The following is a 25840-nucleotide window of genomic DNA, read 5'->3' as shown; positions in this document are numbered from 1 at the left end:
ACAAGAATAAGTAGGGATTAAGTACGAAGCCCAGGCAGTACAGTGTAAGAATTATACCAGGAAGATGACAAATAAACATATTGGGGGAGGCCGGGTAAAAAATTCAGTTTTGGGGTGTTGTGAAATGGCTTTTACCCATTATTTCTAAATTTCTCTCTATCCGCAAACCCTGCTAGAAAAACAACAAAATGGCCAAAACATCTAACCTTTCAAAAAATTTCAGAATTTTCTGTAATGGAACCTGTGGATGTTTGGTGTACATTGGTGTGTGGTCTTAACAATCTATGGTGAGGATATTATTTTGAATACACATTCTAGGCTTGAAAAGGAAAATGCCGGTTAAAAAGATACAAACAATGCAGCGGGCACAATTGAAGAGCTTCAGAGAAACCCGCCCGGTCCAAGTTCGGTAAGTCGGGGTTTTCTCTGTCATAACCGAAAAAGGAATTTTAAATTGTGTTACCAATATTATATGAGACTTTTTAAAATAAGGAAGAGTCTCACTGATGAAAAGCAGTTACGGCATTGATAGTGGCACTCTTTGCACGAATAAGCAGAATTCCCTTTAATAGAAGACATTACTGAATTCATAAATGAATGATTGTCGTAGGAAGATTTAAGTAGAAAGGATTGTGGAAGCGCTCCAATTGTGGCCCTCAGGCGGCTTATGAACCCTACCAGTATCCCATGAGGATGGGGCCTCGCTCAGTGTGTTAAGGGGTCCAGTGTTGCCAGGAGCTCTGGTATAGGTCTCAGCAGCAGCTCTGAATTCAACCCCTAGCCTGGGAACTTCCGTATGCCACAGGAGTGGTTAAAAAAAAAAATAATAAAGAGAGAGACAAGAAGGAAAGAAAGAAAGCGAGGAGTAGATAGTTGGGGACTGACATCCAGGGTTTAGTGTCATTTTTAGAAACGAAGTAGGCTTAGAGGAGGGCCTCTTCGGTCACATTGTGTAAGTTCAGTTCGAGTTCTCTGAGGAAAGAGTGTCATAAATACCAAGGGAATAGATCAGCACTATGGTGATATAAGGCTAAGGCTACAGTATATTTTCTCAGTCCCACAATTGGGAGCTTAGAATTTGGAGATGAAACTCTTAAATCTTCTTTTTAGCGCCATTCTCATGTTCCATAAGTATACTTTGAAGCTTACCAACTCTCCTTAGACTTCTGGTTACCAAGTTTTTCTGCCAGGTGGAAAGCAGCGTGTTAAGAAACACTTCTCTCTCGATCTCTCTCGCGGCTCTAGTAAAATTTGCGGCATTCTGGGGAGTGGGTAGATGATCATGTTTGAATACCTGATGAATTCTTTTATAGGTCAAGTCCGTACCACAGTAGGACTTAAAACACAAAACAGAAACCCCCCCAGTCTTTTATTATATTTTTTTCCTTTTAGGGCCCGTGCCTCAGCATGGGAATTAACCAGCTAGGGGTCGAACGGAGCTGCATCTGCAGGCTTACCAGAGCCACCGCAATGCCAGATCTGACCTGCAATCTGTTGATCTAGCGCAGGCTGTGGTCAACGTGGGCTCCTTAACCCACCGACAGCCAGGGGTAGAACAACCCGCATCCGCATGGATACCATGCCCGGTCTGAACCCACTGAGCCACAAGAGGCCATTCGCACAGAGTATTTGTAAGCACATAGTTGTAGTAGAAATACAACTCAGCATTATAGGAACATACTATATGAACACACCTTTGTCTGTATGTAATATATTTTGATTTTACAAGTTGCTCGTCCATAGAACATTTTTCATATTCTCATATATATATATATATATATAATCTTTGATATTAAGACCTATAAAGCAGTAGGCTTTTGATTCTATTCCCTAAGTAGTATCCTAGTTAGTATCGATACATTACTGATCTAGTGTAATCTAAATGCTGAAACATATTGGTATAGATTGAGAGAGAGTCCGGACGGAACGAGAGACGGTACAGAGAAGGTGGAGTTAAGGTGAGAACAGGGCAACCTCTGTTTGAAATATGGAAGTTATTTCAAAATTCACCTTAGAAAAGTGTTAGCTGTCATCATCACTAAGAAGTGCACAGTGAATCGCCGGTGTGGATATTTAATGTTGTAGTGAGTGTCGCTTAGAAGACAATATTATGCGGAGTTCCCATTGTGGCACATTGAAGCGAACCCAACAGGCCATGAGGTTGCCAGATTCAATCCCCCTGGCCTCACCGGTGGGTTTAAGGATGCGGCGTTGTTGCCGTGAGCTGCGGTATCGGTCGGAGACTGGCTTGGATCCTGCCACTGCTGTGGCTGTGGCAATAGGCAAGCAGCTATAGCTCTAAATGAGACCCCTAGAGACTGGAACCACCACATGCCACAAGTGTGGCCTAACAACAAAAAAATACACACACACCACAGACGTATGTGTGTGTAATTGTACGTATATGTGCGTGTGTGTGTGTGGTATATATATTTCATGGTATATATATACATATTCCTATAGTGGTGCACACGTGTGTTTCTCCGTACATATGTCTGCACATGTACCATGTGTGTGCACATGTGTGTTGTAACCATGTGTTGTATAGTGTACACGTTGTTTAAATTTGTGTGTGTGCGCGTGTGTTGTGTGTGTGTGTGTTCGTGTTGTTTACACTGATGTTTTCCTGTAAGGAAATTCTCTCTTTCCCCATCTGCCAACGTATAAAGTGTATATTATTTGATGAAATGGAATTTAATGCATTAATAATATTACGTTTAATACGAGAGGAGAGTGATAACTTGCAAAGGACCAGACAGGAAATATTTCAAGTTTGTGGGCTCTAAGGTCTCCGTTATAAACTCCGCCTATGCTAGTGGCACGAAAGTAGCCAATAAACAATATGCAGATGAGCACGACAAGAGAACAGGTATATCTGAACTAGATTATCAGTAGGTAACAACCGTGGTTTCCTTTAATTTTAGTTGCAAGAAGCACAGATCGATATATGGAGGCCGCCAAAATGTTTGAGAGATCAGCATCAAGTGCAGTAAGAGTTTAAAGCAGCACAGAAGAATAATAGGGATTAAGTAGAAGCACCTAGGCAGTACAGTGTAAGAATTATACCAGGAAAGGATGACAAATAATGAACATCATTGGGGGAGGCCGGGTAAAATTTCAGTTTTGGGTGTGTGAAAGGCTTTTTCCCCATTATTTCTAAATTTCTCTCATTATCCGCAAAACCTGCTGAAAAACAACAAAATGGCCAAACATCTCCTTTCAAAATTCAGAATTTCTGTAATGGAACTGTGGATGTTGTGTACAATTGGTGTGGTGGTCTTAACAATCTATGTGTGAGGATTAATATTTTTGAAATCACATTCTAGGCTTGAAAAGGGAAAATGCCGAGTTAAAAGATACAAACAAAATGCAAGCCCGGCACAATTGAAGAAGCTTTCAGAGAAACCCGCCGGGTCCAAGTTTTCGGTAAGTCGGGTTTTTTCTGTCATAACCGAAAAGATTTTAAATTGTGTTACACTATTATATGAGACTAATTTTAGAAAAATAGAAAGAGTCTCACTGATAAAAGCAGTTACGGCCATCGATAGTGGGCACTCTTTGCTACGAATAGCAGATTTCCTCTTTAATAGAAGAACTAACTGAATTCATAAAAATGAATGATTGTCGTAGGAAGATTTTAAAGTAGAAAGATTGTGGAAGCGCTCCCATTGTGGCTCAGCGGCCTTAATGAACCCTACCATATCCATGAGGATGGGGCCTCGCTCAGTGGGTTAAGGGTCCGTGTTGCCAAAGGCTCGGTATAGGTCTCAGCAGCAGCTCTGATCAACCCCTAGCCTGGGAAACTTCGTATGCCACAGGAGTGGCTTTAAAAAAAAAAATAATAAAGAGAGAGACAAGAAGGAAAGAAAGAGTCGAGGAGTAAAAGTTGGGGACTGAAACATCCAGGGTTAGTTGTCATTAGAAACGAAGTGGCTTAGAGGAGGGCCTCTTCGGGTCACATTGTGTAAGTTCAGTTGAGTTCTCTGGAGGAAAAGAGTGTCATAAATACCAAAGGAATAGATCAGCAGCTATGTGATAAAGGCTAAGGCTACAGAATACTTTTTCAGTACCCACCAATTGGTAGCTTAGAATTGAGATTTGAAAACTCTTACTTCTTTTAGCGCCATCTCATGTTCCATAAGTATAATTTTGAAGCCTTTACAACTCTCTTAGACCTTCTGGTTACCAGTTCTTTCTCCAGTGGAAAGCAGCTGTGTTAAGAACACTTTCTCTCGGATCTCTCTCTCGGCTCTAGTAATAATTTGCGGCATTCAGGGAGTGGTTGATGATCATGTTTGAATACCTGAGTGAATTCTTTTATAAAGGTCAAAGTCCGACCACAGTAGGACTTAAAAAAACACAAAACAGAAACCCCCAATCTTTTATTATTTTTTTTTCCTTTTTAGGGCGTGCCTCCAGCATAGGGACATTAACAGGCTAGGGGTCGAATCGGAGCTGCATCTGCAGGCTTACGCCAGAAGCCACCGCAATGCCAGATCTGACCTGCATCTTGTGATCTAGAGCACGGCTTGTGGTCACGTGGGCTCCTTAACCACGAGCAGGGTCAGGGTAGAACAACCCCGCTCCGCATGGATACCATGCCCGGTTTCCTGAACCCATGAGCCACAAGAGGCATTGCACAGGAGTATTTTGTAAGCACATAGTTGTAGAGAAATACAACTCCAGCATTATGGACATACTATGAACACCAAGCCTTGTCTTGTAATGTTATATATTTTTTGATGATTTTTTAGCAAAAGTTTGCTGTCCATAATACATTTTTATATTCTCATATATATAATATATATATATATCTTGAATTATAAAGAAACCTATAAAGCAGAGGCTTTTGATTCTATCCCTAGTAAGTAATCCTAGAGTAATCGATACTTACTGATTCTAGTGATCTAAATGCTGAAACATATTGTATAGATTGAGAGAGAGTTCCGGACGGACGAGAGACGTAACAGAGAGAAGTGGAGTTTAAGTGAGAACAGAGAACTCTCTTTTGAAAAATATGAGTTATTCATATTATAAAAAAATTCTATAAAAAATCTGAACAAATTTGCTCCGACGCTTCTGAATGCCATATCACTCTTCTTGATGTAGAAATGAAACTTTCTTCTTTAACTTTTTTTTTGGTTATGGATGTTATATTTGTTTGAGTTATTATTTCTTGACAAAAATCAAATCCTCCCTTTGATGAAATAAAATTATGTGTTATATTTAGTCTAACAACCTGTAATTTTTTGATATGACTTTGAGCTCTGTTTTATGCCATCTCGTGTTTATTCAGACGTACACTTCGGCCCTTCTGTTTCTTATTGTTTCTACGTTACTGTTTGTTGCATACTTAACAGCCCTAACTAATTCTATCTGACTGGTATGGTCTTCATTGGTGTTTTTAATCTTTTGAGAAGAATGGGATTGGACATAAATAAGCATTTCACCCAGGCTTTCCACTAAGTGTAATTATCTCAATTAATGTAAATTGGGCCTTTTCTTCAATCTCTATTCATTACATGGATCATTTTGAACCTGCAACACTCTTAAGAAAAAAGGTATAGAACTTAATTTGTGGGGGGAGTTCTGCTTTCTCTCTTCCTAAATAGGATCTGACATTATGGACACATATTGAACAATCGAAAAATGAACCACAATTTATGATTTTTCCCTAAAAATCAACTCCTTGTTGCAAACTCACTAGAAGGAAAAATGACTAGCAAAAAATGCAGAATATCTCTGGAAGATCATTTGTTCCTTTTAATATCTCTAGCAATAGGTACATTTCACATGATTCTTTGAGAAATTTTACAAATGTTCAGTATCTCTAGCCATTAAACTAACAGGTAAAGGTTTTTGTATAATTCATGTGAAACTAACATGCAAAATTCTTCGCAATATCGCAAATTCAGAAATCCTGTACTTGATTTTCAGTCCGCTTTGTCAAAAGCCCTCATGTCAATACTAAGGTTCCTCTTTGATACTCATAATTGGTATTTTAAATCTCAAATCTCCACTTGGACAATCATAGTTTTTTAAATTTTGTAGAAGGAACACTTCCAAACTCATTTTATGAGGCCAGCATTACACCCTGATACCAAAGTCCAACAAAACACAACAAGAAAAGAAAATTACAGGCCAATAATATCCCTAAACATAATGCAAAATCCTCAACAAAATACTAGCAAACTGAATTCAAGAGTTCAGTAAAAGAGTCATACACCATGATCAAGATGCAAGGATGGTTCAATCTCTGTAAATTAATAATGTGATAGACCACATTAACGGAATGAAGAATAAAAACCATATTATCATTTCAATAGATGCAGAAAAAGCATCTGACAAAATTCAACACCTTTCATGATACAAACTCTCAACAAATTATGTCAAGAAGTAATGTACCTTATAATTAAGGCCATACATGACAAGTCCACATCTAATATCATACTTAACAGTAAAAATTTAAAAGCCTTTCCTCTAAGATCAGGAACACGACAAGGATGTCCACTCTCATCATTTTTATCCAACACAGTACTGAAAATCCTAGAAAGAAGAAAAAAAGAAAATGTATCAATCAGAAAGGAAGCAGTAAAACTGGTACTCTCTGCAGATGACATAATCATTATTGAAAACCCTAAAAGACTTCATCAAAAAAACCATTAGAATAAAGGATTCAGTAAAGTTGCAGGATTTACAAAATAACATATAGAAATCAGTGTGGGCTATCATATAGAAACCTTAATAATTATTGCTTTGTGAAGTATCTTTTAATTCAGATGGAGGTTATAAACAAACTCTGATCTATATTTCTCTATTAGTTCTTTTACTGGTGTTGGTGCATGGAAATGAGTTTGTGTCTAGTGTCCTTTCATGTCAGCTCAAGACTCCTTTCATTATTTCTTATGGGCAGGTTTGCTGCGATAAAGTCTCTCAGTTTTTCATTTACTAGGAATGTTAACTTCTCATTTTTGTGGATGTTTTATTGAATTAGAATTCTTGTTGATAGTCTTTTCTTTCAACCCTCTGATATGCATCCGATTTCTGGCCTCATCCGATTTTTTTTTCTCTGATGAGAAACCACTGTGATTTATTGAGGATTCCTTGGACCTAACGAGTGGCCTCACCCTTGCTGCTTATGTAACAGGGAAGTACAAATCTGACTCCATATTGAATCTGTTTCTCTAACCTTTGCATTCTATTGCTTTTGATTCAGTTAAGATATTGCCTAGAGCCTGAAAGACACAGGACAGCCCAATCTTAAGTCCTGACCTTTAAAGGTGTAACACTTTTCCATTAATACAGAGATGAAAAGTTGCAGAACACAGAGAATAAATTTGTCTGTTGGAGGTTACAGGACATGGTGACATGACTATGTGAAGCTGCAAGAACAAGAATCCATATTCAAGAAGTGTGAAAACCCACCACCCCTCACCTTTTATTATAAAATCTGAATTCTAACTTAGGTAAGATGGTTCTTTGGGCACGAGTCCACCATCTTCTCAGTCTGCTGGATATGCCTTGCCCCAACAACTCATCTCTTGACTTAATGGCCTGTCTGTGGCAAGCAGTACAAGCCTGAACTCAGTAAACACTCTTACAAGATTCTTTCTTTCTTTGTCTTTCATCATTTGATTATGATATGTCTAGTGTGCATTTCTTTGAGTTTTCTTGTTTGGAGTTTTTGAGCTTGTTGGGTGTGTAGGTTAATATTTTTTCATCAAATACAAAGAGTTTGGGGAGTTCCCGTTGTGGCACAGTGGTTAACGAATCCGACTAGGAACCATGAGGTTTCGCATTCAATCCCTGGCCTTGCTCAGTGGGTTAAGGATCTGGGGTTGCCATGAGCTGTGGTGTAGGTCACAGATGCGGCTTGGATCCTGAGTTGCTGTGGCTCTGGTGTAGGCCGGTGGCTACAGCTCCAATTAAACCCCTAGCCTGGGAACCTCCATATGCTGCAGGAGCAGCCCTAGAAAAGGCAAAAAGACAAAACAAACAAACAGACAAAAAAATCCCAAAGAGTTTGGGGCCATTATTTCTCCAGGTATTTTTTCAGACCCTTTCTCTCTCTATCCTTCTTGGACTCCTATTATCCCAACATTGGCATGCTTGATGGTATCCTGCAGGTCTCTGGGATTTGCTCAGTACTTCATTTTTTTGTTTGTTTGTCAAAATGGATCACATCAATTGACCTATTTTAAAGTTCATTGATTCTTTCTTCTGTTTGTTCAAACCTGATGTTGAATCCCCCAGCGATTTTTTTTTTTAATTTTAGATATTATACTTTTCAACTCTAGGCTTTCTTTTTGATTCTTTATTATAACTGTTCTTCTCTTTATTTGGTGAGACATAGTTCTCATACTTTAGTCCTTTAAACATGGTTTATTTTCATTCTTCGAACATATTTAATACAGCTGATATAATGTCATTGTCTAGCAAGTTCAACCCTGGGCTTCCTCAGGAACAATTCTAATGATTTATTTTTTTCCTGGTGCATGAGCCATACTTTCTTGTTTCTTTGCATGCCTCATAATTTTTTAAATAATGTAGTGTGGCCACCCTGGAAATAAGAATCTCTTCTCTCCTCAGCTTTTTGATGTTGCTGTTTGTTACTGTTGTTTTGTTTAATGACTTTCCTGAACTAATTCTGTAGAGTGTACTCTTGTGTGTGACCACAGTGGTTGGCTAATGATTAGACAGGAACTTCCTTAAATGCCTGGAACCAGTAAGACTTCCCAGTCTTTGCAGGGGACTCTGCATCACGGTGGGGCAAGCCATCAATGTGCAATTAGGCAGGTAACAACTTAACTGAGTCTTTACTCCTTTCTGCGCTGAGCCTCAAGATCAGTCAGTGGTGAAAAGTAAGGACCTGCCCTGAATCTTTCCTAAGTATAAGCACAGCCCCAAAACTGATTCCCCAGGAATGCGCTGGAGCTTTCAAAGCCCTTTTGGAGATTCTCACTCCTCAGATTCACCTCCTGAGCTTTTGGTTAGTCCTACTGTTTGCCCCATCTCTTATCTACTACCTCAGACAGTACAAAGTTAAGACTTCGTATAACTGTTTTTTTGACAAATACCCATGGATAAAAGGCTCTTTCCATTGAGAGGGCTCTGAGTCAGGTGGACAATCTTGTGACTGGGGTCTTTCAGGGAAATCCCTGGCAGGTCCAATAATGACAATTCTCTGAGGCATTCTTAAATAACATCCTCAAGGAGCTCAGCCCATCCTGGCTCCTGGTGGCTGCCAGGCTGTGATTCTTGCTGGCTGCTGGATTTAAAATCCACTGACGAGCTGAAGAGGAGGTGGAAATTGGCCAAATTAATGCTCTACAAAACTCCCTACTCACACCAAAATTCAGTTATTTAGATAGACACTTTCCAGATTACTGTAAGCTTTAATTTCTACAGTTCTTAAAAAATGTTGATTCTGACAATTTTTACTAATTTTCTCATTGCTTTTATGAAAGAGAATTTGCAAGGTCTTTATTCCATCATTTTCACTGACATCACTTTTCTTTCTTTTTTTTTTTTTTCTTTTTTTCTTTTTTTTAGGGCCGTGCCCACGGCATATGGAGGTTCCCAGGCTAGGGGTTGAATAGGAGCTGTAGCTGCTGGCCTATTCCACAGCCAAAGCAATGCCAGATCCAAGCTTGCGTCTGCAACCTACACCTCAGCTTACAGCCGGTTCCTTAACCCACTGAGCGAGGCCAGGGATCAAACCTGCATCTTCATGGATCCTAGTCAGATTTGTCTCTAGTGCGCCACAATTGGAACTCCATCCTTTTTTTCTTTTAATAGTTGCATTATATTCCACTGTGTGGACTTAGTATCATTTAATTTTTCCGTAATACATTTTCCCTCAATTTTTTATTTGGAAAAATTTAAACCTTTAAAATGTAAGAATAGTTAAGTACCCATGTACCCCTCACCTAGGTTCAGCAAGTGTTAACATTCTGTCATATTTCTTCCTTCCTTCCTTCCTTCCATTCATCCTCTGAACTATTTGAACTTACAGACATCACAGCAACTTCACTCTCAAAGGTAAGTACTCCCCAAGAACCAGGACACTCTCCGTTATAACATGCTAACAATGTAATAATCACACTCAGGAAATTTAACACTGTCACAATACTACAATCTATATGCATGTTTGAATCTCCAAGAGCAATATCTAAAACTACAGGCACATCTGGCAGATGCCCACTGAGAAGGCCACAGGCCTGAGATGCTGCCTTCATCTGTGAGGTGCTTCCCAGGGCCCAAGACTCTTTATCTGCTTAGAAAGAATTCATTGGATAGCTGTTTTAATTTTAGTAGATGAGATTCTTATCTAAAACATCCTTGTATCTAAAACATCCTTGTTTATGAACTACTAAAGCAAAGCAACAATTCTGCTCAAATTTCAGACAACCGCCCCCCCCCCGATTTTCTTCTGGGATGTCCTAATAAATGTTTCTGAGAGTACAAATCCCTCCACAGACAACACCATGGCAATGAGGAAGGCTCCTGACAACATACACATGAAACCCTCTTACAGATACACACTCTCTGTATACACCCTGTAAGAAACCCTCTTACAGGGTATATTCAGATACACCCTCTTACAGATACCCTCTTGCAGGACAGGACAGGACAGTTCTAGTGCTTCAACCTCCGAGGTGATTCCTCTAGAAGATACCTTTGTGTCTTCACGACTGGACAAAGATGAAGATGCAACGTGGTCAATGATAACTCATGCAAATCCATCTACCAGTATGATTTTTAAAATTCCTAATACAGGAGTTCTTGTCGTGGCATAGTGGTTGGCGAGTCCGACTGGGAACCATGAAGTTGCGGGTTCGATCCTTGGCCTTGCTCAGTGGGTTAAGGATCCCGTGTTGCCATGAGCTGTGGTGTGGGTTGCAGACGTGGCTTGGATCCCGAGTTGCTGTGGCTCTGGTATAGACCCATGGCTACAGCTCCAATTAGACCCCTAGCCTGGGAACTCCATATGCCACAGGAGCAGCCCTAGAAAAGATAAAAAGACAGAAAAAAAAATCCTAATACATAACTCCAAACAAATGTGCCCCCTAGGGCAGATTCCTCAGAGCGTGGGCCATGGACCACCCACAAGAGCATCATAGGTTGAACTCATTCTCATGTTGGTTCCCAAGCTTCTCTCAGGCCTGATGACTCAGAATTTCTGAGGCTGGATCCCAGGAATCTGCATTTTAAAAAGCACCCCGGGTTTTCTGTTTGTTTGCTTTTTAGGGCTGCACCCTCAGCATATGGAGGTTTCCAGGCTAGGGGTCCAATCAGAGCTACAGCTGCCAGCCTACACCACAGCTCATGGCAACGCCAGATCCTTAACCCATTAATCGAGGCCAGGGATCGAACCTGAAACCTCATGGTTCCTAGTTGCATTTGTTTCTGCTGCGCTATGACAGGAATACCACACTCCAGGTTGTTCAAAGTACATTTATATTTGGGAACCACTGAGCAAGGCTGTAATCTGAGATTAAGTAAAGCTCAATGTGAAAAACTGTGGAATAAAAATCAGATATTGAGAACTGGTTTGTACTGTTATGCATGGCAGTGGCTTTTAAATATTTTGACCACAACCCATACTTACCCTTACAAATGAATATATTATACACCATGATACACACACACTGAAATTAAAGTTTCATGAAACAATATTTATCGTTACTACTTGTGATGCATTCTGATAATCTTCTATCATATTCAATTCCAATTTTTTTAAAAAACTGCACACAACCCACACTAAATCAATTTCACCTCTAATGAATCACAAACACCCCTTCACACTATCTTAACTGCCCCCCCTCCCCGCCTCATTCATCAGACGCAGCCAAGCTAGGCGCATGTCCCCGTCAGCCCATGTCTGATTGTCTTTTGAGGTGCTTAGAAGGTGCCAGACCCAATAGGACCAAGGTCCTAGCTGTACTTTATTTGTTATTTTGGCCACACATGCAGCATGTACAAGTTCCGGGGCCAGGGATGGAACCCGAGCCGCTGCAGTGACAGTGCTGGATCCTTAACCCATGGCGTCACAAATGCTCTGTGTTTTACAGTCACCCGGTTTGCAGCTTAAAAATACCTCAAAAGGAGGCAGCAGGTGGCAACCAAGGCCTCTGTCAGGTAGCGCCCCCCTGCGGGGTGGGGGTGGGGAACCAACACTTTCCCAGGTGTTCTCAATCCTGGCTGCATGCCAGAACCACTGGGGAACATGAAAAAGATCCACACCTAGGGATGGCTATTCCCAGAGATGTTAAAGAACCCACCCATGGGGCAGAGGACATGAATTCTAATAACTTAGCAAAGGATGAAAGGGGGCTGCAATGCACTGGAGTTGAGAGATTTCTATTTCATTTACATTTGGGATGTTCAATTATTTTATTCTCTTTGATCTGCCTTCTACAGGGGCCAGAGCTTTAAGCTGCTACTAGTTTTAAACTCTTAACTCCTTACTGCTTTAGGACAGAGGTCAGAAGACTCTCTCTGTAAAGGACCAGGCACTAGAGAGTTTAGCTTTGTGAGACATGCCACTCTGTCACACCTACTCAACTCTGTGGCTGCAGCCCAAAAGCAGCCATTAACAATATGGAAACAGATGAGCATGCCTGCATGCCAGGAAAACCTTATTTACAAAAACAAGAGTGGACAAAGTTTGACTAGTGCCCCACTTCATATGTCTGAATAATAATCAGCATTCTGGGAGTTTCCACTGTGGGGCAGTGGATTAAGGATCTGGTGTCACCAAAGATGTGATATAGGTCGAAGACGTGGCTGGGGTTCAACCCCTGACCTGGGAACTTCCATAAGCCATTGGTTTGTCAAAAAAAAAAAAAAATCAGCATTCTGATCTTGTGCCCAGTAATATAAAATTAGTAACAAAGCCTGAAAATAAATACAAAAAGTGCACTCAATCTTGGCATCTTATCCTTTGATGATCATCCTATTAGATTTACCAGAAACTTAAAACAGTTTTATATTCGGACCATATGTACTTACTCAGACAACTTCTGCCCTGGATGCCTTGACCGCCCTCCAAGCTGCACTTACAGAGACACCACCCACCTGACCATCCACCTGAAGGCTGCAACCCACCCCTGTGAACCAGAGGGAGCGGGCCAGCATCTTTGCTAGTAGAAAATGCCACAGATGCTCATTAAATAAATGCCTGATCATTGATTTTGGTAGAAAAAATTTCACCTCTGCTGCTTTTGAATACATTCCTCTACCACGATGGACGAGGTATAACTACACAACCCTGAGTCCAATATTGTTGGTTAAACAGCTTCTGTTCATCTAGGATCCCGCCCCGTTGTCACTTCCGGCCTCCAAACAGAATGAATGAAATCAGGAGGTGAGACCATTTGCTCAGTGGACAAGACCAAGCCCAGACATCACTTTCGGCCTGATGAGAGGGGCCAAGAAGGGGTCCCCTGCACAGCTGTGCTCCCGCCAATCCATCTCTGCAACATGCAGTCCCCAAACCTGCTGAGTGGGGAGTGAGGACACCCCGTCACATAGAGCTGCCCAGACAGCTGTCCCCAGTGTCCAGGTCGATGCCCACACAGCGAGGGTGGGCGTGAGGTGGGCGGCCCCAGGAATGATGGCACGGAACCCCCATCCCACAGCCAGCCTGTCACCCTCCAGGTCACCCATAGAGGTAAGGACAGAAAACATGGGATGAACAAGTGGCGCTCAGCCACCTGGATGCCACACCATGGCTCCCAGTTGGACTTACCTGGAGGTGTTTTCGAGTATTCCTTTGACCTCATTCATTTCTTCTTTTCCAAAGTAAACAACAGTGAGATGAACTCTCCCATCCTGCTGGATGCACATCTCCCTGGAAAACAAGACATGGGGGTCTGGGCTTGTGTTCACAGCCACAGACGAAGCCCAAACAAACGCCTGCTCTGCAGGGCACGGAAGTCCTGCGGGGATGGGTGGGCCAGGAGAGCAGACAAGGGTTGAGCTGGTCTAGCCGCTGTCATCACTTGTACTTGGATTTCTCTTACCAAGAAAACCATGACTCACGATCAATGAAAACTCAGATGCAGGCCTAGATCACCCTGGGTCCTCGGCCTCCTCTGCCGTGAGAAATCTACAAAGAACACAAGACTCAGAGCCCACTGTGCAGATGAGAAAGCTGAGGTCCAGCGAGGGTGGGACTGGAATCCATTGGATTCTACACCTTTTCTTGTGTGTGCGGCACAGTCTCAGAGACTGCACAAGCAAAGGTAAAAAGTATTTATTCATTTAGGACCCTAGAAACTCTGGGGAGGCCCAGCATCATGGCTGTCTAAGGGCTGACAGGCCAGAAGCACAGCTGCTGTACCCCCGCACCCCCCTGCACCCCACTCCGCCGCCCAGGCAGACTCGATTGAGTCCCTCAGTATCTGCACTGCTCCTCACTGTGACTGACTGTCCCCCGCACGAGGCAGCCCAGGCTCTGGGCTCCCACATACCCCCTGGTGGGACTGGGCCTCTGGCTCTGGACCAGCCTAAACCTGCCTTCCTATTCTTGCCAAGGTAACACCTGGCTAGGCCGTTAAGAGTCTCTGCTGAGGGTTTACTTCATGTGTGCATGTGTCATACACGTGCAATGTGTATGGATGTGCATATACATAAATATGTGTGTGAATATGTATTTATGCACACACCAGATATGTACTGTGTGTGGGTAATTTTAGTAGGAGTTTTCTGGAAGCAGGTTGATGGAACAATTCCACTGGTACACCGATATTTTGTGATACAGCGATATTTTGCATGCCCTTCACTTTATTCCTTTTGTCTCTCTGCGGCTACTTCCTTTAACCCCCAATCAGGAATGGGACCCAGGATCCTGTTCCTGCTTCCAAACCAAACTCTCCCTCAGGCCCAGACTCCCAGACTGAGCTACCAGCTACCCAGGACAACGTTCTCTGTACATAAAGATCCCTTTCACAAAGGTACCAGATGATGCTGTAACTCCCTTCAAGGAGGCAGAATAAAAGCACACACATGGGCCAAGCGCCCGAAAAAACATCTTTAAAAGTGTGCATGGAGTTTCCTGGTGGTTCAGTGGGTTAAGAACCTGACATAGTTTCTGTTAGGATGAAGGTTTGATCTCTGGCCTCAGTCAATGGGTTAAGGAGCCAGCATTGCTGCAAGCTGTGATGTAGGTTGAGATTTGGCTCGGATCTGGCATTGCTATGGCTGTGGCATAGGCTGGCAGCTGCAGCTCCGATTCCACCCCGGCCCAGGAACCTCCACATGTGCAGGTGTGGCTGTAAAATGACAACAACAACAATAACAACAACAAACCCCGAGTAGGACATTTCTGCCCTTGGAAGTTCTCTGTCTACTGTGCGTGAGTGATTAAAACTGTCTACACTGCAGTCAACACCCACCATAGGAGAAAATATTGTCACCGTCTGTCTGACGATCTTGTAACTTTCATATTTTTCCCAACAGTTCTCCCTGGAAATGTGTGTGTGAGAAAGAGAGCGTACGTGGGCGGCTGTGGGCACGGAGATGCCAGTGTTCTGGAGCGATCACCTGTACCCGCACACCTGCCGCCTGGGCCCCTGGAGCTGAGGTGCCCTCACAGCTCAGGAACAGCAGGTGGTGCTGTCTGGAATGAGCCCCACTCCCCAGGAGCCTTCTCTGGCAGAGGAGCTCCTTTCACCCAGCTCCTCTGCTTTAGCTCCACAGTTCTGCCACCTCGGCATGGAAGCCTAAATATTCTGTCCTAATTCCCCAAGACCTTGGCTTTTTAGGAATTTTTTTTTTTTAAACAACAGTTCCTGATATTGTAACATTGAATGCAGAGACTAATTAAGATATATTTTCAGTCAGAAAACATGTATCGTGCCACTTAGACACCTATGTTTTTATTTCCCAAGAGGCTGAATGCACAGCATGGTCCCCGAATTCTGTAACTATCTGTACAAGTGCACCGGGGAAAGCCGCCCTTGATCAGCACTCACAACCTCCATGTACAGGTAAGAAAGCAGGTTCCAATGACCTGCCCAGCCATCCGGGCATGGGGCCAGGTTCCCTCAGGACCAGCCTAGCACTGGCCAGACAAAGGGCAGGCATGTGCCTGGGACCACCACCCAGGACGCCAGCACAAAGCTGGAGGGTCGGTGTGGCCAGGTGGGGGATGGACACCTCAACAAAACTTTAAATGTGATCTGGACGTGGGGAAGGCCTGTTCCACTGGCGTGCCTGCTGGGAACGGTCAGGCAGGGCTGGGCAATCTGGTGGTGGAGGGGCAGGCTGACCCAAGGCCTGTGTGCAGGGGGCGCTGGACCCTCGTGCAGAGAACCAGTCCTGAGCTGGGGTTTCTCAGCCTCAGCACCATAGACACTCTGTTTGTTTTGCTTTTGGGGGCAGCACCTGGAGCATAAGGAATTTCCCAGGCTAGGGGTCGAATAGGAGCTACAGCTGCCAGCCTACACCACGGCCACAGCAACACGGGATCTGAGCCATGTTTGGGACCTACACCACAGCTCACGGCAACGCCGGATCCTTAACCCTCTGAGTAAGGCCAGGGATCAAACCCACATCTTCATGGATACTAGTCAGGTTCATAACCTGCTAAGCCACATGGGAACTCCATCAGCACTGCTGGCACTTTGGACCAGGTGAGTCCAGATGGGCTGCCCTGTGCGCTGTAGGATGGCTGGCAGCAACCTGGCCCCTACCCATTGGATGCTGGCAGGACTCCCAACCCCACCCCAGCTGTGACAACTCCATGCCTCCAGGCCTCACTGCATGTCCCAGGGCAGAGGCTGCAAAACTGCCCCCCAGTTTGGGACCACTGTCTTCAAGAAGAATCAGGTTCATTAACATGTGAGTCATTAAAGGGACATGTGTTTGTGACAACATATCCTTGGGATCTGTCCTGCTCCCTGGGGGTCTGTCCTGCTGTCCTACTCCCCTGGTGTCTGTTCTGTTCCCCAGTGGCTCCTACAGACTCACAGGTGGGCTTAGGGAGGGACGGGGCTAAGGAAAATGGAAAGGCTTTATTCACAGAAAACTGAATTGCAAGGGCGATGTCAGGAGCTCCAGCCAGGGCTCCAGGGAATTGATGACCTCACGGGATGCTGCCAGCCTGGACACGGCAGGACCACAGCCCCCGCAGCATCCGTGAGGTCAACAATGCAGCGGGTCTGCACCACAGAGCTGACCTTGGCAGTCAGCGGAGGCTGAACTCTATCCGACCTCAGGTGAGACTTCCCCATGGAGCCTGGCAGAGACCAGAGAACATAGGAGGCTGGGCATCTGCCACAGTAGGTAACAGAACAGGAAAACTTTCTTACAGCTCGGGGACCTGTTCTAATACCCCAGCCTAAGTGGCCTGAGGAAACATGGGTTCAATGACACATATGTATTGAGTCTCTTTGTTGTGCAATACATTACTCTCCTAAAATTTTAGAAGAATAATCCTGTCTGGACCTGTAGGGGGACCATCCAGGTTTGCCTGGGATTCTCCAGGTTTCAGCACAGAAAGTGCACATCCAGGAAACTCCTCAAAGCAAACCAGACAACTAGTCACCCTTCTCGAGTCAGAAACTTGACAGGGTACTGGACAGAATGGGCAGCTGAAGGGCACAGGACAAAGAAGGATGGAAATATGGCTGTAACGGGTCTAAGGAGCCAGGGGAGTGTGGCAGAGACGAGGCTGACCTCTGATGGGTGATGGGGAAAGTGTCAAAGTCAAGGCAGCATCTAAGCTGAGCCTGAACAGGGAAGCAGATGCCTCTCAGGTGGGGAGGAAGGAAGAAAGGGCTTGCCCTGCTGAGGAGGTGCAGATGTAAGGAAATCACATCTCAGTGCTTTTCTCTGTCCATTTTCTACTCAGCTATACCAGCTAGGAGCTATTTAGGTCTGATTTATGCCCCATGCAAGTAAAATATGATGTAACTGGCCATCAGGCCCCACTCTCTGTGGTTGGCGAGGACACCAGGAAGAAATCTGCTCAGGCACAAAAAGACGGGAGGTCAGCACCAGGTCCTTCCCCCAGGAGGGAACACATAGTGACAGGGGCCCATCAAAATCAGGCTTTAAAAAATAACTCTGAGTTCCCATCATGGCTCAGTGGTAACGAACCCAAACAGTATCCATGAGGATGCAGATTTGATCCCGCCTCCCTCAGTGGGTTAAGAATCCCGCATTGCTGTGAGCTTCGGTGTAGGCTGCAGACGAAGCTCAGATCCCACGTTGCTGTGGCTGTGGTGTAGGCCGGCAGCTGCAGCTCCAATTCAACCCCTAGCCTGAGAACCTCCATATGCTGGGGGTGCAACCCTAAAAAGACCAATTTAAAAAGAAAAGGAAAACTCAAGTCAAAGATGCCCCTGACGCCACCTTTAACTGTCATAAATGCTTTGGGAGGGATGAGTGACGAGTCAGAGAAAGGAAAGTGGAAGAACATTAAACAAAAATAACCAGCAAGAGTCTGAGGAGACTCACAGTAACGTGGAAAGGGGTTCTCAGTCCAGCTGGTAGGAGTCAAAATAAAAATCAAGCCAACTTGGAATGAATTGGGAAAGATCTTTAAAAACCACACACACACAAAATCACTGCCATAAAAATCCTCTTTTTCTGGAGAGGCTCAGAGACAAAGACTGTCTATAGCTTTGTTATTGTGAGGTTCCTCCTGTGACTGCAAACAAACTCTACAATGAAACAACGGATGAGCTTAAAACTGATAAACCAGACGCCCGGGGAAACTGAGCAGCCAAAATTCAAGAACAGTTTCAAAAGTAGAATGAGGTGATTAAAAAAAAGAAAAATAAGGAGGATGAGAGGCAGGTTTCAACCAACACACTACTGGGCCAAGGGAAGTGAATCTGAAGCAAGTTCTCCAGAGCACACCACCCCGCAACCCGATTCCTGGCCACATGTGAAGGAGTCTTGGCAGTGGAGGGAGGTGGGGCATTCAAGGGAGGGGAAAGAACACTTGGAGCCGAAGCGGTTCCTCCATGGACCGGACCCACAGGACAGCAAGGGAGCAAAGGGCTGCTGGAGTAAAGGGCATCTTATCACCATAGCAACAGTGGAGCCTCAGAGCACACAGGCCCTGCAGCAGCCGCACAGCACCTGACCAGAGCAGTCTGTATATCTCCCTTGGGATACGTCAGGGGCATGATTCCTACTCAGGGAGGGGAAGTACTGCACTTTAGCCTCATAACTTCTTGCAAATCCAGGAACGTCAGCCATTTCTTGTTCATGGCCTCTAATAAAGGCCCTGAGGGTTTAGTGCTAAGAAAAGCTTATCTCACCCAACAAAGAGCAGCTTCCTTTTGATTAACCACTGAAGCCAAGGGAAACTAGCCTTTGTTTTCCCCTCTCCCCCTCGTCTGATGGAGTTCAGAACCTGTGTTTCTACCAGGATGCACTGTTTCCCTTAGCCCTAGCTCTGAGGTATAGCTAACCCCCATGATTCCACACTGTTACCGAGTCCTTGTCCACTGACTTTTATAAACATGGTTTTAGGAAATCTATATACTTTTTCAAGCACAAATAATTTTTGGTTAAGATGATTATAATAATGATAAGAATAAAAGAGTAATGATGATAAATACCTAGTTCATGTACTTCATGTGCCTAGGAATTCATTTTGTCATGAGGGCCCACCCCAGGCCATGCACAGTTCTGGAGAAGGAAAACTTGATCTCTGTTCCTTGCAGACAATACCTGGTGCCAGGCCATCCCCCCAAAATGAGTGATTCTCAGACTGGCCAGCTCCAGGGCTCTTTCTGTCTTGTGACCAGGCCTGGCTGTCTCTGGGACATTCCAGGCTCTACACACATTTCTTCTGTCCCAGAAGGTGTATTTGCTACAACTCTAAGCCATTTGGGTTTTTTTCTAGCTGACCACTTAGCAAACTGATGCTGAAATGGGGCGTAGGGGGATACCCTAAAACTCTCTATAATAACCTGTGTCAGAGCTGAAACGGACCCACCTGGACCAGTACTTTGATTTTACAGAAGATACTGAAGCCCAGATAAATGAAGTAACTTGTAAAAATTTCTCAGCCAAACAGTGTCAGAACAATGGGTTGTTTATATTTTAAAGGAGATGCACTGGGAAGATGGTGTTTTAGATAAACTAATTTCAGAGTTCCTGTTGTGGCTCAGAGGATCCAACTGGTATCCATGAGGATGTGGGTTTGATCCCTGGATCTGATCAGTGTGTTAAGGATCCGGCGTTCTCATGAGCTGTGGTGTAGGCTGGCAGCTGCAGCTCTGATTCGACCCCTAGCCTGGGAATTTCCATATGCCATACCTGTGGCCCTAAAAAAATAAAATAAATAAAGCAATTAGTTAATCTCAAGCGGTGATCATCGCAAACCATGTACCAATATGGAAAGTGGCAAAACCTTGCCCCCAATTAATGACCAATGAAAGAAATATGATCTGCCATAAACATCAGAAAGAGAAGGCCAGGGAAAGAAATGCAAGATTCTGCTTTTCTCATGTGGCTCCAGCTGCAGCTGCAGAAGGGCTGGTGGTACCGCAGGAGGAGAGAGGCTGGTTGACAGAAGGCCGTGGTGGGTCTTAGCGCAGGGACAGTTGTTGCGGATACCTGGTCCCTCCGCATCACAGGGAAGGTGCAAAAGGAAAGAAGGACCATTGTAATTTATGTCGGAAATTGAATATGGTAGAACCAAGGGAGTTAAGACACCACACTGAAGCAAGATCCTTCGTGAGAGCAGGAAGAGGGACTGGACAAGGGGAGATGGTGGCCAGACTCTCCCCGCCCATCCAGCAAACACAGGACCAAAAACCTCATTTTTGTCCCCATTTTTCCCTGTGGGAGAGGAAGGAGCTGAAGCCAACCAGTGAGAGGAAATAAAAGGTGCCGACTCTGATGCTCTAGCCCCAGCCCTTAACAGAGGCCATTCCAAGAGCCGAAGAGCACACCCCCAACCAGGAATAGTGAAGCTGATATTCCCTGCCACCCAGCCCAGGCCCTGGAAGGGCCGCAGGCATTGGAAACCTCCAAGGAAGGTGGCACAGAGGCTGGCTGAGCCATCTCCTCCTCCATCCGCTCTTCCAGACCACGAACAAAGTGAGCCCAAATATCATCCCCAAAATACAGCTGGGAGAGCAACACAAACAGTCCTCAGCTGGGATAGGGGCCAGCCAAGGGACACCCACCCCAACGACGTCAGAGCAGCAGCAAGCCGACCCTGTGCCCATCACGCACAGGAAGGACGAAGGGAAACAGCAGAGCAATCTCATCTCGGGGACAGCAGCAGAGGGAATTCAGGAAGCAACAGTGTTCAAAATGCAAATGAAAAACTTGGTCCAAAAGAAAACATAACTCTAACAGAAGAAAACATCTTACAAATGTTTTCCACTTTCTTAATAAAAATGTGAATTCAATAAAAAAAATTTCAAAGAGGAAATGATAAAAACAACAGAGTAAAATTAACAAGCACATTCTGTGCAGAAAATAAAGTGATAACCGAAACAGAAGTAAGAAATTAGACACAGCAAGGTACACAATAGATATTATCAGAAAATCAAATTACTCACATGAAGGAAAGGCTTACATGGAAGCAGATAAAAGTCTAAGGTGTTAAAAATTAGAAAGAAGCTAATAAATGAGAAAACCTACAAAATCCCCAGTTGGGTCCGTGAAGCAGAGACATCAACAACAAAGCGGAAGAAGGGGCTCAAAATTAAAACACCAAAAAAGTTCCCTGAAATGAAAGAATCCATAAGCAGACAAGGAAACTGAATTACTGGAGGGAGGACAGCAGACTCTGAGATGAGACGACCCTGATTAAGTGATGGGGGTTCACCCACGAGAAAGGAAGGCATATTCTATAGCCATTTCCAGGAGAGACAAAACAAATCTGTCCCAGTGTTCTCCAAGTATCCTCAGATGCAGAAGCACGTCTGTCTACAAGGTCTCAAAAGGTTTTTTTTGTTTGTTTTTTGTTTCTGCCTTCTTCTTCTTCTTCTTCTTTTTTTTTTTTTTTTTTTTTTTTTTTTTTTTTGTCTTTTGTCCTTTCAGAGCCATACCCATGGCATATGGTGATTCCCAGGCTAGGGGTCCAATTGGAGCTGTACCTACACCAGAGCCACAGCAACTCGGGATCTGAGCCGCGTCTGCATCCTACACCACAGCTCACGGCAATGCCGGATCCTTAACCTTGATGGAGACCAGGGATTGAACCCGCAACCTCATGGTTCCTAGTCAGATTACTTTCTGCTGTGCCACGACGGGAACTCCTGTTTCTGCTTTTTATGGCCACACCCATTGTATGTGGAAGTTCCCAGGCTAGGGGTGGAATCAGAGCTACAGGTGCCAGCCTACACGACAGCTACAGCAATGCCGGATCCAAGCTGCACCTGAGACCTATGCCACAGCTCACAGCAACGCCGGATCCTTAACCCACTAAGCAGGGCCAGGGATCAAACCCAAATCCTCATGGATATTATTAGTCAGATTTCTTTCCGCCGTGCCACAATGGGAACTCCCCCAAGAGTTTTTAAGCCCAGCCAAGTTAACCTTAAACTGTGACAATGCTATAAACAGACATTCTTTTCTCAAGCACTTAATGACCCTTCCTGAAAAAAACGTCTTGGCCATGGAGTTCAGATAACCCAAAACCTCAGGGATGAAGAAGCTACTGTGGGAAGATGACTGAGGGACGTGCTAAATCAAATCCCTTACACAGGAGCTGTGGTTCCAAGGAAGACTGCAGGGGCTGCAAACCCAGACGAGGTAAAAATAATAGATAGTTGGGAACCTGGGAGCTAGGAGCCAGGAGAGTGGAAAAGTGTAACTGTGTTACTCTCTTCTCGTACTGTACTTTTTCAATCATTCCAGTCTAAAAATACAGAGTAAGAATGCATAATGATTCCAATCTGTTCTATTTTGCAAAATCACTTTTTTTTTAACTTAAGCAGGATCTCTTAGGAATATATATATATATATATATATATATATATATATATATATATTTTTTTTTTTTTTTTCTTTTTAGGGCCGCAGCTGCGGCATATGGAGGTTCCCAGGCTAGGGGTCCAATCAGAGCTGTAGCCACCAGCCTATGCCACAGCCAAAGCAACGTCAGATCCGAGCCGCATCTGCAACCTACACTACAGCTCACAGCAACGCTGGATCCTTAACCCACTGAATGAGGCCAGGGATAGAACCCACAACCTTATGGTTACTAGTCGGATTCGTATCCGCTGAGCCACTATGGGAACTCTGGAACTAATATCTTTTCTAACAAAGAAACGTTTTCTTAAATATCAGTAGTTTCTTCGGTTACACTTCAGATTCTCTTTTGTAAATTTAAGAAAGGTAAGATTTAATCCTTTAATTAAAAATAGAACATACTAGCATACCTCATGCTGTATTAAATTATTCCTAGCTATCAAGTTATTCTTCTATCTGTATAAATGCAAAGAAAGGCGCCTAGAATGTTCATTTAACCTTAAAATGGCTAATTTACAGAAGCAGGGCCCAAACTGAAATTTTATTTATTTATTTATTTTGTTTTTTAGGGCCACACATGCAGCATACAGAAATTTCAGCTAGAAGTCAAATCAGAGCTGCAGCTGTCAGCCTACACTGCAGCCACAGCAACGCAGGATCTTAGCCACATCTGTGACCCACACCACAGCTCATGGCAATGCCAGATACTTAACCCACTGAGAGCAAGGCTAGGGATCAAACCCACATCCTCATGAAGACTAGTCAGGTTTGTTACCAGCGAGCCAAATGAACTCCCCAAAAGTGACTTTTTAAATAACTTATCCCTGGCTGTGTTCTAACTAAACATCTTGTAATAGCCATATATCACAAACTTAAAAGTCATGTTTAAATTACAAAAGCAAACAAACCTTTCATTTAATTTTGATTTGATTTGATTTTTTTTATTTGTTTTACTTTTTAGGGCCGCACCCACGGCATACGGAATTACCCAGGCTGGGGGTTGAATTGAAGCTGCAGCTCCTGGCCTACCCCACAGCAATGTGGAATCCAAGCCATGTTTGTGACCTACACCGCAGCTTGCAGCAACGCCGGATCCTTAAGCCACTGAGTGGGGCCATGGATGGAACTTGCATTCTCATGGATACTAGTTGGGTTTGTTACCACTAAGCCACGACAGGAACTCCTTCATTTAATTTTCAAACAAAACAGAAACTATATAAAAAATTACAAAACAATCTAAAAATTTATAAACTAGAATCCAAAAGAAGGAAATAAAAGCCACTCCTAGTTCCACTGCCAGCGCCAGCCACCGTTAACAGCTTCCACTCTTGGGACTGAAGGGACTTCACAAAAACACCATTACATTTTTAATAAACGGCACTTATATTTTCTCCCAATACTCCTATGGTCATTTTCTTTGCGTTTAAATATTTCACTGACCATAGTTTGCTTCAGGGTTTGGTGTGAAGCCAGAATTAATTTTTTTTTTTTTTTTTTTTTTTTTTTTTTTGCTGTGTTTGGTTAGTTGTCCTAAAGCCATGCACTGAATAATCCACTCTGCTGGCAGATTTGAAATGTCCCTTTTACCTAGTTCTGACTGGGAATGAGATACCCTCTCTCATCTCATCTTTTCAGAGAACTCAACAGGCTCAGAAGCTCCTGGGCCATGGAGCAGCCTCCCTCTGGAAAGCCTTCCTGCTGTTCCGATGTCCTGGCCTCTAGGTCTGCAGCTTCTATGCTGTATGACCGGATTCTTCTCACTGTGAAGGCATGTTCTATATCTCGAACTCCTTCTCTCTCTATCTGGTAGAGAGTCTGGTACACATTCCAAATACCCTGTCCCAGGAACAGGTCTCCTGCCTACCCTCTCCTGACCACGCACAGCAATGGGCATCTGAACATGAGACACAATGTTTATATATATATGTATATATATATATTTTAGGGCCACAAGTGTGGCATATGGAAGTTCCCAGGCTAGGGGTCAACTCAGAGCTGTTGCTGACGGCCTACACCACAGCCACAGCAATGCCAGATCCAAGTCGCATCTGCAACCTACACTGCAGCTCACAGCAACACCTCACTGAGCAAGGCCAGGGACTGAACCCCTATCCTCATGGACATTCGTCAGGGTCATTACAGCTGATCCACAATAGGAACTTCCTGAGACACGATGTTTTTAAAACATGAACTAGAATTACATTCCATTTCAGTCTCAATCTTGCAGATTTGTAAGCTATGAGCTTCCCTTTTTTTTTTTTTTTTTGGTCTTTTTGCCTTTTCTAGGGCTGCTTTCATGGCATATGGAGGTTCCCAGGCCAGGGATCTAATCGGAGCTGTAGCCACTGGCTCATGCCAGAGCCACAGCAACATGGGATCCGAGCCACATCTGCAACCTACACCACAGGTCATGGCAACGTCGGATCCTTAACCCACTGAGCAAGTGTAGGGATCGAACCCGAAACCCCATGGTTCCTAGTCGGATTCGTCAACCACTGTGCCACGATGAGAACTTCTGAGCTTTCCTTTTTACACCAATATTTCCCTCCGAGTTTTACTCCTGTTGTAGATTATTTGCAATCCTCGTGACACTAAGGCAATAACCAGTCACGTGTACCCCAAGAGCCCTGCCCCTCTGGGCTACAGGGGTCTTGCCAGGAGGCCTCGGCCCAGCTCTGAGCAGAAAGCCTCTGAGGCCGGCACCACCTCCACAAGCCCAGCCCACAGGGACAGGCCTTTGAGCCAACGCCAGTCCCAGCACCCCAACTTGGAGGCTCCAGGCAGCTTCGTGGCCAAAGGAACTTCCAGTGAACTGGTCCTGGGATCCGGCCATCCGGCTGCTGGGAGTAATGGTTTGACCTCAAGCCTGGGGCCACCACCA

At 44.2% G+C, this 25840-nt stretch overlaps 1 protein-coding gene across 1 annotated transcript in view; it reads right to left on the bottom strand.

Annotated features, from left to right (window-relative positions):
* Positions 13734-25840, bottom strand: part of LOC100517735 (chondroitin sulfate N-acetylgalactosaminyltransferase 1) — a 45853-nt gene continuing 33746 nt past the window's right edge. Inside the window, exon 3 of the mRNA XM_021077676.1 lies at positions 13734-13855. Within this exon, the coding sequence (XP_020933335.1) occupies positions 13750-13855 (106 nt within the window). The 3' untranslated portion in view covers positions 13734-13749. The remainder of the gene's footprint in view (positions 13856-25840) is intronic.

This window comes from Sus scrofa, chromosome 17 (assembly GCF_000003025.6).
Source record: "Sus scrofa isolate TJ Tabasco breed Duroc chromosome 17, Sscrofa11.1, whole genome shotgun sequence".
In the NCBI taxonomy this organism is placed as follows: Eukaryota; Metazoa; Chordata; class Mammalia; order Artiodactyla; family Suidae; genus Sus; species Sus scrofa.
This window is presented reverse-complemented; position numbering and strand designations above follow the sequence as displayed.